This window comes from Xyrauchen texanus, chromosome 33, assembly GCF_025860055.1.
Source record: "Xyrauchen texanus isolate HMW12.3.18 chromosome 33, RBS_HiC_50CHRs, whole genome shotgun sequence".
NCBI classification, from domain to species: Eukaryota; Metazoa; Chordata; class Actinopteri; order Cypriniformes; family Catostomidae; genus Xyrauchen; species Xyrauchen texanus.
The window spans coordinates 14562820-14580167 of record NC_068308.1 but is presented as its reverse complement, the minus strand read 5'-3'; the positions used below and the strand labels follow the sequence as shown (position 1 = coordinate 14580167).

The 17348-nt window shown below is 37.5% G+C and overlaps 1 protein-coding gene across 2 annotated transcripts in view; it reads left to right on the top strand.

Moving 5' to 3' along the window:
* The first annotated feature begins 897 nt into the window (after positions 1–897).
* pemt (phosphatidylethanolamine N-methyltransferase) overlaps positions 898–17348 on the top strand; it is a 96564-nt gene continuing 80113 nt past the window's right edge. For both annotated transcript variants that reach the window (XR_007968534.1, XM_052103570.1), the window contains exons 1-2: positions 898–1121; positions 13187–13294. Coding sequence is in view for 1 of the 2 variants with exons in the window: in XM_052103570.1 (XP_051959530.1) it covers positions 1029–1121; positions 13187–13294 (201 nt within the window). In the remaining variant the exon portion in view is untranslated. The remainder of the gene's footprint in view (positions 1122–13186; positions 13295–17348) is intronic.

Sequence of the window (17348 nt, the reverse complement as noted above, 5' to 3'; positions counted from 1 at the left end):
GCTATATGACTAATCACTCTGGAGCCACTGGAATAATAGTCCCAAGCCTCTCACTTGTTGCTGTCCTGAGCTGTGATTAGCAGACTGGGAAAATAGAAGGCCATTTCACACTTTTAATTAGGGATGTCCTGATACCAATACTGCTATCGGAACAGGGTCCAATACATGCTCATGTACTTGCGCTCATAAAAATGCTCAGATACCAAAAACCGATACTATCTGAATGAATGTCGTCGCGTAAAAATTCAGCACACAAATTAAATCACATCATATCGTTGTGAGATAATTTAACAGGAAAAGCTGCAATTTAATGACATAAATATATAGTTTGGATGTGCAGCGCTTTAAATGTGAGTGCTTCTGATTGTGTGGAGCTGGTGTTGTGCTGACATAAAGACACAAAGCGCTCATACCTTTTAGAGCTCTTTACTCATACACAGGAAACACCATCATCGTGCAAAGATATGGATTTAGCCACTGGAGTAGTATGGATTACTTATATGCTGCCTTTATGTGCTTTTTGAAGATTCAAATTTTTGGTACTCATTCACTTGCATTGTGAGAACCTACAGAGCCGAAATATTCTTGTAAAAATCTTAATTTGTGTTCAGCAGAAGAAAGAAAGTCAAACACATCTGGGATGGCATGATGGTGAGTAAATGATGAGAGAACATTAACTATCCGTTTAATGGCCTTCATACTCCCCTTTATTAGAAAAATAGAATGTTAAAACAGTTAGTTCACTTTGATGAAAGACTCCTTAATAATAATCTGTCATAAAATAGTTTTCATGATCTGCCACAAAACAAATGTCTCGAAAAACAGAACATTTTGTTGATCGCTTTGACCTGTAGAACTACATTTCCCATAGCTCCTTGCGACTCATGTAGGTCAAAGGTAAACTGTCATGTCCGCTGTGTTATTAACTTTGGGATTCAGAAAATTCTCAAACTACACCGCAATAAATGCATTAGTTGTTTACAGATAATAACAGTAACATATTCTTGAAAGAAAAAAGACTCTTGTTTATGCTTTCTCGTCTCATGAGCGGAGAATCCGTGTTCTACAGAAATCAAGTTCTGGATTGCTGTGGAGGCTTGAATAACGTGGATTACAGTCAGGTATCATGTGTGCACATTTTACATCTCATTAACACAGACACACTGCTTGACTTTACCTTTTTTTTCGTATACGACTGTAAATATGTACAAGTCCTACAGATATAAGGACCTGCAAGGTAGTACTTATTTTAATCGTGGTCATAATTAAGTAGTGGCTTTGCATTTAAGTATCGCTAATACATAATAATAATCGTTAGTAAATTAAATAATTGCTTAGTAATAACCTATATATATAAACTTTGATTAATTTTGCACGTGTGCGTGTTGTCATTTATCTGCCAAGTCAAGTAGGCCGTTATTATACAATCTGGTGATTTTCGGTGTAGATCTTTTGAGGAAATTAATTGATGCAAACTGGACGTTTTAACAGAATATGTGCAATGTATTCTGATACAATATTAATAGAGAATGCACGAGTGTTCCAAAACAGGTGCATGAGATTAAAGGGGGATGACAGGCAAAGGTGACAATTGGATCAATGACGTCACGCTCATTATTTTGTGTTCGGAGCTAGCTATAAAAACATACAAATGTAGTTCATACATATAAAGGATTCCATGCATCTAATCTGTGAATAACATGTTTCACATTTCCAAATGTATTTGGATGTTTTTGTGGGGCATAATGTAAAAAATATCTAGGTGGTGTAACAATCCTGAGCAATGAACGGAAAAAAAGTAATATTGCTGAAATTCTTAAAAAAATAATAATAAATAAATAAATTAACGTAGTTTAAGTAGTTTGGCATAATTCTTTACTTGCTATTACTAAAAAAAGAGTAGTTGCATTTTTTTTTTTTTTTTTTTAAATATAATGAATATTAAAGGTATAGTTCACCCAAAATGTTAATTCTCTCATCATTTACTCACCCTCATGCCATCTCAGATGTGTTTGACTCTCTTCTGCTGAACACAAAGAAAGATTTTTACAAGAATATTTCAGCTCTGTAGATCCATACAATGCAAGTGAATGGGTAGCACAATTTTGAAGCTCTAAAAGGACATAAAGGTAGCATAAAATTAATCCTTACAACTCCAGTGGTTGAATCAATTTCTTCAGAAGTGATATGATGGGTGTGTATGAGTCCTTTTTAACTATCAATCTCCACTTTCACTTTCTTCTTTTGTTTTGCCAATTCCCATTTTTCATGCTTTTCGCCACTTACTGGGCAGGGAGTCATTTATAGGGAAAAATTAAATAAAGCTGCACTATGTAACATTGTGCTCTCAAGTGATATCTGTGGTTGAAACTTAAAATTGCAGGCAATTTGCGGAAGAATACATTACATCAGTTGTGTTCTGGCCCTGCTATTCTGGTGGATGTATCTCCCAGTTTGAGCTTACCTGGACATCGAGTCATAACGTGCTGTTTTCATGTTGATATTATGTTATACGATTAAACATTTGAAACAGAAATATTACTTGTTTTGATGAAGATATACAACACTCTTATTTACATTTTTGAATTAATTTTACAATTACATTTATTTTCTGACACTACACTCAAAGCACTTTTAAAAAGAGAACAGGGGACTCTCTTCAGCCACCACCAGTACATCTTAATATGATTATTTAAGTGTTTTATCTACTATTAATATTTTAATTGTACTGCAATTTTCAATTTAAGAGGTTAAACTCTTGATATGACTGAAACGAGTTCAATAGAAGACTTTATTATTTTTATACTATATTGTCCAGCTTCCTTTAATACAATAGCATGTCTATGTAATGCACACAATAACACCTTAAACTAAAGCATTAAGTGAGGATTCAATAATGATGGGAATAAAATAAACTTTATTAAACATAAAAATAATCTGCTTAAATATGCAATATAACAGTTACAAGAAAACAGATTCAGAAGTCATACTAGGGTTGCGTGGTATACCGGTACTAATATCACAATATCTAAAAATTTTAAACTGTACGATATCATCTTGTTGTTAATTTCGGTACCATATTAAAGTATGCTGCCATTAGCAAAATGTAATGTAATAGTTTTCAGATGAGATCAAAGACCATTTGAAAATAATAATAATAAAAAAAGCCTCTATATGACCAAGTGTGATCATTAAACAGCAGAAGGATATAATTTAATGAAATATCATACAGTCACATGCGCTGCACACCACAGTATGAATAAGAGGCACCTCTGTGCTGGCATCTCCTTCACACATGCACATACAGGCACGTAGTGACAAAAAAATTATATCTATATTTCCTGGGATTTTGCCGATAACGATAAACGGACGATATTTTACATCCTTCAAAAAACATTTTGTTGAAGGCTTATATTGTACTAGTTGCCTCTTACAACATATTAATGGCATAATATGCTAATATTGATTGTTGATATTATTAATCAAATCAATATATTGAAGTAAAAGAGATCTTTGTTATTTTAAACTGAATCATAAGATAAGATAAGATAAAATATACTATAATGTATATATGATTAATTAATAATTCAAGTAAGAACAATACAAAACACTGCTCTGCTGTAAGGTGAACTGTGCAGCATAAAAGCAAGAAGCAAAAATATGACATTTTAATAAAAGTCACCAAATGCAAACTTCTTTCAAACACAGCTCAAGGAAAAAAAAAGTATTGCATTTGTAAACAAATTACACCCTTCTGTAAATTTTTGCATAAAGTAAAATATGCACAAAAAAAAGCCCAGGCAGTGTGTATCTTGGGTCTAAAGTCTTCAAAAGTTGTTTAAAACTCATCTCTCTCAACCACTTGAATTGGCACCATGTCTTTTGCGATGTAATTGGTGACAGCGTTTGTTATATCTTGCCATCTGTCGCTTTTTTTGTTTTTGTTAAACGATTCGGCAAAGGTTTGTTGAGTGTGTTTTTTTGCTTTTACCGCATCAGCTGCAGGCGTGTTGTGTTCAGTTGACTCGCAAAGCTTTTCATATTCCTCATATTCAATGTGGTGGGTAGTTCGAAGATGGTGAAACCATGCTTTCGACTGTAACTGATTTTTGGCACATTTTGCAGATCTTTTGACAACCATCTAACCTATCAAAAACCAAACCACCTTATGCTATTGATGACGAACAACATCTAGCAATTTAATCTAGCATGGGTTGCAAGGTTGTTGATGTTTGAAGATCTTCTCCTCTTGCCGTTTCTTCGCTAATTCTTAACTTCTGTCATACACACCGCAATCGAACGTGCAACATCACGATCTGAATGCGCATGTGCAGTAGTATATACTACTTTGCTGCAGAACGCAGTGAATTCGTGGACACTTAATTCGGCTTTTTGATTGATTTTTTAAAACGAGTGACATACTCGATAATGTGAATTCGCATATCATTAAAACAACAATTGCGATATTATCGTAGACGATATATATCGCACAACCCTGCGCACACACAATCGCACCACACACTACTAATGCTTGATTTTCATGCAGTGCATCCAATAGTATCCATCAGCAGAGCCACAGGTCAGTGTGTTGAGTGTATAAATGGCTGTGAACTCTATAATGAACTCTTTCTCCATTGCAGCTCGAAGATTTCAGCTCACGAGTCACAGGAAGCTTGATATAACAAACAGCAATAACTTCAAAGATCTTTAAAAATAAAAGTGTCACTGAAATGAGAGCTCTGATCAACTGATTGTGTGAAATTGAAGACAATAAGACAGAAAAATATTATTACTGTATAAAAGTGTAATATTCAAAGTAGTCGCAATAATAATCATAGTAACAATAATATGGGAACCGATAACTGAACAGGAGAAAACACATACAACAACTGAAACTGGTGGTGGCGTAGTGGGCTAAAGCACTGAACTGGTAAGCAGAAGGTTGTCGGTTTGATCCACACAGCACCCACCATTATGTCCTTGAGCAAGGCACTTAACTCCAGGTTGCTCCAGGGGGATTGTCCCTGTAATAAGGGCTCTGTAAGTCGCTTTGGATAAAAGCGTCTGCCAAATGCATAAAGGTAAATGTAATATAATATTAAATGGTTATATTATTAGTATTATTATTATCTGTAAGCAATATCACATAAGAAATATCACATAAGCAAGTGTACTAAATATCATCATGTTGTGATTCGCCATATATTTATATATATATATATATATATATACACTCACCTAAAGGATTATTAGGAACACCATACTAATACTGTGTTTGACCCCATTTCGCCTTCAGAACTGCCTTAATTCTACGTGGCATTGATTCAACAAGGTGCTGAAAGCACTTGAAATTGGCACTAAGGGGCCTAAAGTTTGCCAAGAAAACATCCCCCACACCATTACACCACCACCACCAGCCTGCACAGTGGTAACAAGGCATGATGGATCCATGTTCTCATTCTGTTTACGCCAAATTCTGACTCTACCATCTGAATGTCTCAACAGAAATCGAGACTCATCAGACCAGGCAACATTTTTCCAGTCTTCAACTGTCCAATTTTGGTGAGCTCTTGCAAATTGTAGCCTCTTTTTCCTATTTGTAGTGGAGATGAGTGGTACCCGGTGGGTTCTTCTGCTGTTGTAGCCCATCTGCCTCAAGGTTGTGCGTGTTGTGGCTTCACAAATGCTTTGCTGCATACCTCGGTTGTAACGAGTGGTTATTTCAGGCAAAGTTGCTCTTCTATCAGCTTGAATCAGACAGCCCATTCTCCTCTGACCTCTAGCATCAACAAGGCATTTTCGCCCACAGGACTGCCGCATACTGGATGTTTTTCCCTTTTCACACTATTCTTTGTAAACCCTACAAATGGTTGTGCGTGAAAATCCCAGTAACTGAGCAGATTGTGAAATACTCAGACCGGCCCGTATGGCACCAACAACCATGCCACGCTCAAAATTGCTTAAATCACCTTTCTTTCCCATTCTGACATTCAGTTTGGAGTTCAGGAGATTGTCTTGACCAGGACCACACCCCTAAATGCATTGAAGCAACTGCCATGTGATTGGTTGATTAGATAATTGCATTAATGAGAAATTGAACAGGTGTTCCTAATAATCCTTTAGGTGAGTGTATATATATATATATATATATATATATATGTGTGTTAGGAAAGGATGAGACAAAAGTTGGAGACGATGATCAGTTTACTCACTAAAAACACAGCTAGGCTGGTAAAGATTCAAGGGGGGCCGGCACCGACTGCAGTGTGGAGATGGATGGTGTGTTTATAGGCTTGTGTGCGTAGTGAATGTGTAGCGTAGCTCCTCATGGAATCCTCTGTGAGAGCAGCATGTTCGTAGGCTTGTGTGCGTAGTGGTAGTGTGCAGAGCAGATCCAGTGCAGTGAGCCATCACTGAGGGAAACTCAGGAGACGCATCAAGATATGCAAGGTTTTGGGCCTCATGTACTCAGTTAGGAGACAAAGGCAGGCCTACATACAGTTATAAAGCCTGACTGTGGCCTGTAGGAACACTAGGAGCCTGATAGCCACAACAACGGCACCAAAATCAAACAAACGGAGTCCAAAACAGACTACAGATCATATCAAGCCTTGCTCACTTTACACCTATGTGTGAAATTCTGAAGGATCGAACTCTTAACTCCTATTGGATAAAACGCATGTCAGAACGCGTCCCTCAACAATGCATCATCGAGAGTATAAAACCCAGAAATTCCTTCCAAGCTTTGCTTCCAACAATGGTATGTGCCACGTCTAGTTGCAGCCCTGGTGCTCCCAGATGTAGCCTCGTTGCCCAAGGAAGTAACATACATACATGAACTTCGGCCATACAATCTCCATCTTGCTGGACAAGCTGAGATTTCTCCGTATTCCACCAAGCAAGCTAACGGATCCGAAGGAGACTGCTGAGCAATCCTCGTATCACCCATTTGCCTGCAGAAGGTAAGAAAGATGATTTCTCTTCCTCCTTCAACAAAGTAAACTTTGCTGATATCTCCGCCATCCCGCCAAGAATCAGCCTCCGTACCTCCCGCTGACAGATCGAAGAAATTGCCTCGCATCATCCCCGTGTTTCGAAGAACCGAGTCGGAGTCAAACAACAGACGTACACACATTGTACTCGCTTCCTCACATGACTCAACGTGAGGAATTCTTGTGTATCAAGGTTATTGCTTGTACAGTTTATGGACTGCCGTGTCCTCTCAAGGTATTTGGATAAAAAGCGTCTGCCAAATGCATAAATGCATAAATGTATTATTGTAACTTTCTGTTAACATGAATGATATTTGCTGTGTTGTCGTCCAACTACATTGGGCTGTTTGTGCATTTCCGCCATCGCAGGTGAGATTGGCACACCAAGTTTATCCATTAAAGAATCAACGACCGCATTACGAGCAGTGCATCGCGTCTCTGAGTGATAAAATACGGTTGCCTTCACTCCCACGATCGGCTTTGGTGCCGATAACTTAGAGCTCAGCTTTGTCTTTAAGTTATTGTTCCAGCAGAGAAACACGTTAAATGGGCAGACACCATTAACCAGTCTCTCTGCCCATATTCGTGGCCACATTCTCTGGCCAGAAACCTCACGTTACGTACAATCCACGAGAAACACACACACACATATCTTCCTCTCATGTATTATAGGCTTGTCTGTTACCATATCTAATCATGTTACTGTTTTGTTTGTAGTTGGAAGTCGGAATTTTATCGACTGCATTGTATTGATTATTAATCTATATTACAGCATCAATAAACTTTGTTATACTTTAAATAGAAGTGTTTTGGTATTGTTCTGCATGCACTTGTGTCAAGTGCTGGCAGGGGATGTCAGTGCTCGGATTCAAGCCTTCATTGTTTTCCTTTTGAATATCGATGTTCTCCACACACCAACTTTCCTAAGAGAACAATCCTATATTGAGACTGGTGTACTAGGATGGTGCCCTGGCAATATTAATCCTAATTAATATTCTATTGATTTTGATAATTGATAGTTATCCTTGATAATTGTAGATTTGAAGGATTAATAAGCTCATGTTGAATCTATTCAATGATCTATTTATTTTATTAATAATTGTCTTTGAAAATGATTAATTATTGCTAATAAGCAAACCTATTCCTGAACGAAGTGCCCAACAGAGGCAACAGACTGGAAGGTAACCACAATCCCGGCGCGCACAGTGCAGACTGGCAACCAATACACAGAACACGATACAGGATATACTAGGGCAGAGGGAGAGAGTGGTAAGTAACTGTACTAAAACAACAATCGAGCGGGATGGGACGGGGAATTACAACAGTTTGTATATGTGCCTCCCACTTTTTAAGGGACCAAAAGTAATGGGACAATTGGCTGCTCAGCTGTTCCATGGCCAGGTGTGTGTTATTCCCTCATTATCCCATTTACAAGGAGCAGATAAAAGGTCCAGAGTTCATTTCAAGTGTGCTATTTGTATTTGGAATCTGTTGCTGTCAACTCTCAATATGAGATCCAAAGAGCTGTCACTATCAGTGAAGCAAGCCATCATTAGGCTGAAAACTCAAAACAAACCCATCAGAGAGATAGCAAAAACATTAGGTGTGGCCAAATCAACTGTTTGGAACATTCTTAAAAAGAAAGAACGCACCGGTGAGCTCAGCAACAGATCCGGAAGACCATGGAAAACAACTGTGGTGGATGACCGAAGAATTCTTTCCCTGGTAAAGAAAACACCCTTCACAACAGTTGGCCAGATCAAGAACACTCTCCAGGAGGTAGGTGTATGTGTGTCAAAGTCAACGATCAAGAGAAGACTTCACCAGAGTGAATACAGAGGGTTCACCACAAGATGTAAACCATTGGTGAGCCTCAAAAACAGGAAGGCCAGATTAGAGTTTGCCAAACAACATCTAAAAAAGCCTTCACAGTTCTGGAACAACATCCTATGGACAGATGAGACAAAGATCAACTTGTACCAGAGCGATGGGAAGAGAAGAGTATGGAGAAGGAAAGGAACTACTCATGATCCAAAGCATACCACCTCATCAGTGAAGCATGGTGGTGGTAGTGTCATGGCGTGGGCATGTATGGCTGCCAGTGGAACTGGTTGTCTTGTATTAATGATGATGTGACTGCTGACAAAAGCAGCAGGATGAATTGTGAAGTGTTTCGGGCAATATTATCTGCTCATATTCAGCCAAATGCTTCAGAACTCATTGGACGGCGCTTCACAGTACAGATGGACAATGACCCGAAGCATACTGCGAAAGCAACCAAAGAGTTTTTTAAGGGAAAGAAGTGGAATGTTATGCAATGGCCAAGTCAATCACCTGACCTGAATCTGATTAGCATGCATTTCACTTGCTGAAGACAAAACTGAAGGGAAAATGCCCCAAGAACAAGCAGGAACTGAAGACAGTTGCAGTAGAGGCCTGGCAGAGCATCACCAGGGATGAAACCCAGCGTCTGGTGATGTCTATGCGTTCCAGACCTCAGGCTGTAATTGACTGCAAAGGATTTGCAACCAAGTATTAAAAAGTGAAAGTTTGATTTATGATTGTTAATCTGTCCCATTACTTTTGGTCCCTTAAAAAGTGTGAGGCACATATACAAACTGTTGTAATTCCTACACCGTTCACCTGATTTGGATGTAAATACCCTCAAATTAAAGCTGAAAGTCTGCAGATAAAGCACATCTTGTTCGTTTCATTTAAAATCCATTGTGGTGGTATATAGAGCCAAAAAGATTAGAATTGTGTCGATGTCCCAATATGTATGGACCTGACTGTATGTTCTGTTTGAAAGATGTTTGATATTAGGAAACAAACTGTTCTTGTTTGCCTTCAGATTTTCCTAAAGATTGCTTAAATTATATAGAGCCTGATGGAAAGAAAACAGTATTGCAAGAAAAACCAGGCTTCAGACTGCGCAAATATGCAGAATGTGAAATGAATATTGGCCGGTCTGCAAAACATTTTCAGTTCAGGAAAAATTCTACAATATGTTATCATCTTTGCTGTTCATAAGAAGCCTCGATTGTATGCTTCTATAAGCTAGTTTAGTCAAGAGTAAAAAAAAAAAAAAAAAATTCTGAACTGAAATATATTAATATTTTCTATTATATAGCCTATATGAAATAGACATTCCATGCATGGTTTACAGTGATTGAGTGCTGTGATGTTGGTCTATTTAATATAGTTACTGAGGTTATGCAGAGCAGCATGCTCAGGGCAATATCAGTCCCTCTCCCATACACAATGAGCAGTCTTCAGACAGTAAGTTCTTAAAAGGCAGCTTTGTTATTTTCTAACGCCCTTTAATGTTTGCTGGCGTCAATAAATCACTGTTTGTTGCATAATAGTAGAATCTCCAGGGGATATATGCTTTTGGTGTGGTTGTTTATAATATGATATTGTTTCAGCAAAATTGTTGCTGAAGGCTTTGTCAGTGAGGTCCAAAAGTATAGGTCCACTAGTAAAAATGCTTCGGTTTTGCTTCTTTTTTTTATATAGAAAGTATTTAATTGCAAATTATATTATAACCTGTACAAATTTAAGTGAATATTTTAATTGAAGATTTACATGAATTTCTTCGTATTGTGTACAGAACATCCCCATTTTGGTTTATCAATGGCGTGCACTCAAGTTTGTGCAAAACCCAAAGATCCATGTAATCCCTGCATGATTTGAGAATGTTCCAAAGAGCATCATGTGTGCTTTGATGAAAGCAGGAAATATTACATTTTCTACCAATTTAATAGTCTTTTTGGACCCATGATTGTTTTGTGCATTGACATTTGTGCTCCTTTGTTTTTGTTCATCTTGGAGAATTATGGTGGTGTATTAATGGTTCATTTATCTCACTCACTGAGCACTTTATTACACCTACTTATTCAAGCGATCATCTAACCAGCCAAACGTGTGGCAGCAGTGCAATGCATAAAATCATGCAGATACGTGTCAGGAGCTTCAGTTAATGTTCAAATTTCAATGGTGAAAAATGTGATCTCAGCGATTTAGATCTTGGCTCGATTGTTGGTGCCAGACAAGCTGGTTTGAGTATTTCTGTACCAGCTGATCTCCTGGGATTTTCAGGCACAACAGTCTCTCGAGTTGCTAAAAACTAAAAAAAAAACGTCAAGTGAGTGGCAGTTCTGTGGACAGAAACACCTTGTTGATATGAGAGGTCAATGGGGAATGGCCAGACTGTTTCGAGCTGACAGAAAGGCTATGGTAACTCAGATAACCACTCTAGAATAGCATCTCAGAATCCACAACATGTCGAACCTTGAGGCGGAAGGGCTACAACAACAGAAGACCATCTTTGGGCACTATAGTAGGACCATAGATTTCTTAATAAAATGCTCAGTGAGTCTACGTGTGTAAGGATCTATGTTTGTATCACAAAGATTGAGAGATTAATCCTAGGGAAATGGACCCATCCACTGGGGTGTTACTGAGACCAGTAATGAGATACTGAGTTCCCTCTGTGTCCTTTTTCAAAGCTCTTAATCCCAGTTCTCTCAGGGGAACTGCCCCTGCAATTAATGCATTTTTAATCTCTCTGGATAAAAGTGTGTTGTGGCAGCGGGGGCGTGGTCAAGCGCCCGTCCGGGAGAGAAAAGCGGTAAGGGCGCTTACACCTGAGCTAAATTACGTCTAACTCCTGTCTCTAATTTCAGTGAGCACCGGGAGAGCGGCATAAAAGGGCAGCCAGAGGGCCTCCAGAGAGAGAGAGATCGTTAGCGGACATGTCCGTCATGTGTGTGTTTATGTTGTCTTTTAAGTTTCTCATTAAAATATAATTTATATTGAAAAGCCGGTTCTCGCCTCCTCCTTGCCCATCCTTTAACTGTGTTACATTGGTGCCGAACATGTCCGCTAAAGAGCTCTCTCTCTGGAGGCCCTCTGGCTGCCCTTTTATGCCGCTCTCCCCGTGCTCACTGAAATTAGAGACAGGTGTTAGACATAATTTAGCTCAGGTGTAAGCGCCCTTACCGTTTTTCTCTCCCGGACGGGCGCTTGACCACGCCCCCACTGCCACATGTGTATATATATATATATATATATATATATATATATATATATATATATATATATATATATATATATATATATATATATATATATATATAATTATTTATACAGTATCCCCTTTTAAGGTGATGTGTATAATTTTAAAATACTTACTCCACCCAACATCCCAGTCTTATATGCAGAGACAGCAATAAGCAAGCCAGTTTCAGGTTGACTGCTGTGAAGAGTTCTGCCCCCATCACTTTTGGCAACATGAGCGACTGGATGTGGGTGTAGCAAGACATGCAACAATGTGGACAAAAGTTGAACTATGCATATGCAGCGACATCACACAGTGACAACCAATAGGAGTGAAGATGATGAAGCGAACATCATCCGTCTCGTTTGAGAGATTGTTGAGTGCATGCAAGATAGAGCAGAAGTGTATGTTGTCATCGATTTCGCTGTTCTATATACTTTTTCTGTAACCAAATAATAAAAATATGATGTGTGTGTCAGAAATTGTCTGCATTCTGAGTATGTTTGATTAATAAATTAATAGACTGTTCATCTTGTTATTAACATGATGCATTGAGCACTGCTGCAGTTTATATAAAAACACTGTCCTCAGTGGGCCTGGGTAGCTCAGCGAGTACTGGCACTGACTACCACCCCTGGAGTCACAAGCTTGAATCCAGGGCGTGCTGAGTGACTCCAGCCAGGTCTCCTAAGCAACCAAATTGGCCCGGTTGCTAGAGAGGATAGAGTCACATGGAGTAACCTCCTCGTGGTCGCTATAATGTGTGGTTCTCGCTGTCATGGGTCATGAAGAGAATAGAGAATGGGCCTCCACATGCGCTACGTCTCCACGGTAACGTGCTCAACAAACCACATGATAAAATGCGTGGATTGACAGTCTCAGACACGAAGGCAACTGAGATTCGTCCTCCGCCACCAGGATTGAGTCACTACTTCACCAGAAGGACCTAGAGCACATTGGGAATTGGGCATTCCAAATTGGGGAGAAAATGATAGAGAGAGAATAAAAACACTGTCTCCTGCAGAATGTGCATTTTTAGAGGCAAAACAAATTATTCCTTTTCAAATAAAAATAATATCTTAGTTTTTTACCAGCAACGTATCTCTTTTTTCTGTTTTTTTTTCTTCCTCCTCAGATGGACATGTCTGTGTTGGCAGACCTGTCGAGGTTCGTAGACCTGACAGAATCCAGATTCTGTGTAGCTGTCATTGCTATAATTTTCAACCCTTTCTTCTGGAATGTGGTGAGTCACTATTGCATTGTCTCTTATCACACCATCCGGCTCTTTTTTGAGTGCTGTATGACTCTGGTTGTCTCTTTTTTGGAAACTGTAACGCTGTTACGTGTGCAGATCATTCTTACAAAACATTCATAAGCATTACACTGACTTTGATTGTGCTCCTACAATCTTAATTTAAAAACCTTTGCAAACCATTCACAATACACTCCCCAGCTGCAAATATGACCACCCACATTTGTGGGTATGACCACCCACATCAATGATGCCTATTTGATGTTTTTCAACCTGTTCTGCCTAGTAACAGTCTTGACTAACATTAGAAGTGGACCTAAGGGAAGAAAATGATGCAAAATGTATTGTATCTACGATATCATACAATACTTTTACTTTATTAACAGGTCAGGTACATTTATGCTTTTGGAAGATGCTTTCATGTGACTTACACAGCATTTAAGTGATACATTTAATCAGTATATGCATTCCCTGAGAATTGAACCCATGACCTAGACTTTCCTAGCGTGCTCTACCCGTTGAGCTATCGGAATGTTTTTGGTAAAACAAAATTAGATGGAAAAAATAGTTTACCCTCAATGAAATATTTATGTGTTTATTATTTAATGGCTTTATTTTTGTATTTGTTTATAGTGCTATGCAGTGTTTGGTGTAATCCAATTACAAAGGTATTAGTTACTGTAATCTGTACTGTAATACTGTAGTTATAAAGGTAGGGCAATGTATTACATTTGACATTTTTTAATCGGATTACAGTTACTGACTTCCAATTCATTTAATTACTTTTAAGTACATTATGGGGTTATGCTTATTTCTAACATGTATTATAGCCCAGAATCAAGTCATTGTAAAGGAGAAATGCGAGGTGCTGAGTGTATAACCTATGTGTACCAATGAACAAAAAGAATAAAAGTAAAGTAATTAGTAATAAGATTACTTTTTCAATGAATAAAGTCATCTGAGTACAATTTTAGAGAAATAATTATAAATTTTTTGTCGATTACTATTATTAAGTGACTCACTGGTGCTATGTCAGGCTTTTCATTATTCTGATGACTATGGGTTGTCATTTTATGAGTGTGCAAAGCGCAGTGCTATGTTCAGCAACCGTGCACTATGTCTTATTCAGTAATTCTAAGTGCAATTTTTGTGCCAGTGCAGAGACCAAGTAGACGGGGGTAGTAGTGTTCACTCCATCTGTGGGTGTATGTGTGAAAACTGAGGGTGTATTGTTTCCTAATGATGTGACGCAAAGCACAATTAGCTATTTTCCTGAGAAATAGGTAGTTAGAAATAGCCTAAAGCGCACATTCCTAAATTCTAAAACTCTGAAAATATAGTGGAAATCGAATTATGTCCCTGACAATAGCTGTTTTTTTTTTTAAACAAAAATGTATTAGATGTGTTAAACTATCTATATGTCATTTTATTTCAATTATTATTAAGTTTATATTTACAATTGTATTTATGATTTAATTTGTATTGGTAGTTTTCCTAGAGTGATTTTTAAGTCACTGCAAAAGGGGCTGGTGGAAGACGTTGGAAAGAGTAAAATATTTGGATTTGGTATGATTTTTTGACCACTGATGCTGATATAACCACTGTTAATACCATGATTTGTGTGTCAGTATATAAAAATTATTAATAATACTTAGTCTCGGTAAGTATTACACAGTTTGAAAAGCCCTGGACAACAATATTGTAAGGCTCCTACTTTTTTATTGATCAGTTCTTAATTACAGATGTCAGAAATGTACTGTAATTAAATGCTTTTTAGACACTTTTGAAATGTTTTTAACCCAGGACAGTCTATCTTCTCTATCTTTTTTCAAAACGATCTCTACACATTTCCATTAGATTCAAACCTTAAGCACCTTATGTTAGCTATATCTGGATAAAATTAGGGCATGTCCCATTACATTAATGCATCAGATTTTAAAGATTTCTCTTTTCTAACTTCTTCCTCCACTTCACTGTAAATGTGTGATGACTTCATTATCAGTGAATATGAGTCATATTTCATGCTGTGCAATGCTGTCATTTGGGATAATACAAATCTGTTTGGCATTGTCTGCTTGGGAGCATGACTTGAATAATCTTTCAATGGGAAAATAATTACTCTCTCTGGGTGGTATCTTCGTCCCTCTCCGGGTGGCTCAGTTAGCTTCCTGGGCCCGTATTCACAAAGATTTTTTTATCTTAAAACTAGGAGATCTCCAAAGAATTTTTGCTTTAAACCTATTCACAATAGGAAATCCTAATATAAAAGTAAGGCAGAGTTAACCTCTTTACTCTTTTACTCTTAGATTAAAATTTTACAAGTCCTGAAATTAGGAGTGGCACGCCCCTAATTTATAAGAATTGCTCCTAAATTTACATGTTAGGAGCTACATTTAGCCTTAAGATTTTTGTATATACGGGCCCTGTTGTTTTGTTGCTGGCACAAAAAGGGGTTGTACCGCTGTAGTAGTTACTAATTTTCAAAATGGAATCTATGTTCTGGTGCATGTCATCTGGTTTGCATAGTGTAGTAGAATATACACTCTTAAAGAAATAGCTCACCCAAAAATGACATTGTCATCATTTACTCACCCATATGGTGTTCCAAATCATGTGCTATATTCCAAGTAATATAATATCCTTGTGTGAAACCATAATAAGTTGACTCATAAATAAGCTTGATTTTTGCCTCAGCTCCTCCTTTAAACTTAAGTGTAAACATCCTCTGTTTTGATTGGCTAACAGCGTGCAGCCCCTCAAATTCAGCCATTTTTCAAACTCAATTGGAAGAGATTAAACAAGCACCAAACATTAGAACATTTACATTTCTCGGTTTACACATAACGCACATCCAACACATTTTATCCAAATATATTACCCTATTCATCTCAATCACAACTGTTAACACTCACACCCTCTCTACACTAGGGCTGCAACTAAAGATTATTTTGATAATCGCTAATCTAACGATTATTAGAATGATTATTCGAATATTTGGGCGATTATTGCAATGATTAATCATTAGCTCTTAACTGACTATTCAGCTTAAAAATACTTTATATTCAGTTTAATTCAGCAAAAACTGCTATTGTTATCAACTGCTTTTGTCTTGTTTTTCATTTAAAATTGTCTAAAAATCCTTAAAACAGGATACATTTACTTGAGAAGCAACAAGTAAATGTATTAATTAACAATCTTAAATATAAGTGTATTTTGTATATTAGTGTAGTTTTCACTTGGTTCTACTTCTGCGAGTGCAGTAAATACAAAATATACTTAAAAAATATTATATTCAAGATCTATTCTCTTAAAGCAATTCTAAATGTCTTATATGCTGCTTCTCAGGTGAATACATCTTTTTTTAAAGGATTTTTAGATGTGCTAAAATTAAATATAAATGCATTAATGATGTACCGCTTCCTTTAAAGACACTCGACATGCAATTTTGTTTAAGCGGAGCGGCATATGCTTATTCCACAACGAGAGTTCTGTATTTACTTATTTTGTATTTTTTATAATTCCCTCATACTTCCCTCATCACCCGAAGCTGTTTGGAACGTTTAGAGTGCATCTGGACTGTGAGCTGTGTAATTCTTCCTCAATCAGGCGCAAACTGCAGTGCTGCTCTTGTGCGTCATCATTAGAGTTTAATATGATCTCATGTTAAGTTAAATGACATCAAATGACTATTTGACAACTAAAATTATTGTCGACGTTTTTTCATTCAATCGTTTCAGCCCTAGTCTACACCGGACGCTATAATCAGTGATGCTGTAAATAAAGATTTAAAAACAAACACTAAGATCTTAAAATGAATTCTATAATGGACCGGTAGCAAATGAAGAGGTGCTAATATTGGGGAGATGTGATCTCATTTACTAGTACCCGTCAGGAGTCTAGCTGCAGCATTCTGAACCATTTGAAGTCATGACAAAGATGACTGGCTGACTCCTATATAAAGGGAATTATAGTAATCTAAATGCAAAGAAAAAAATTTGTGCATCACCCTCTCAAATCATTAAAAGAAAGAAGAGGCTTAACTTTG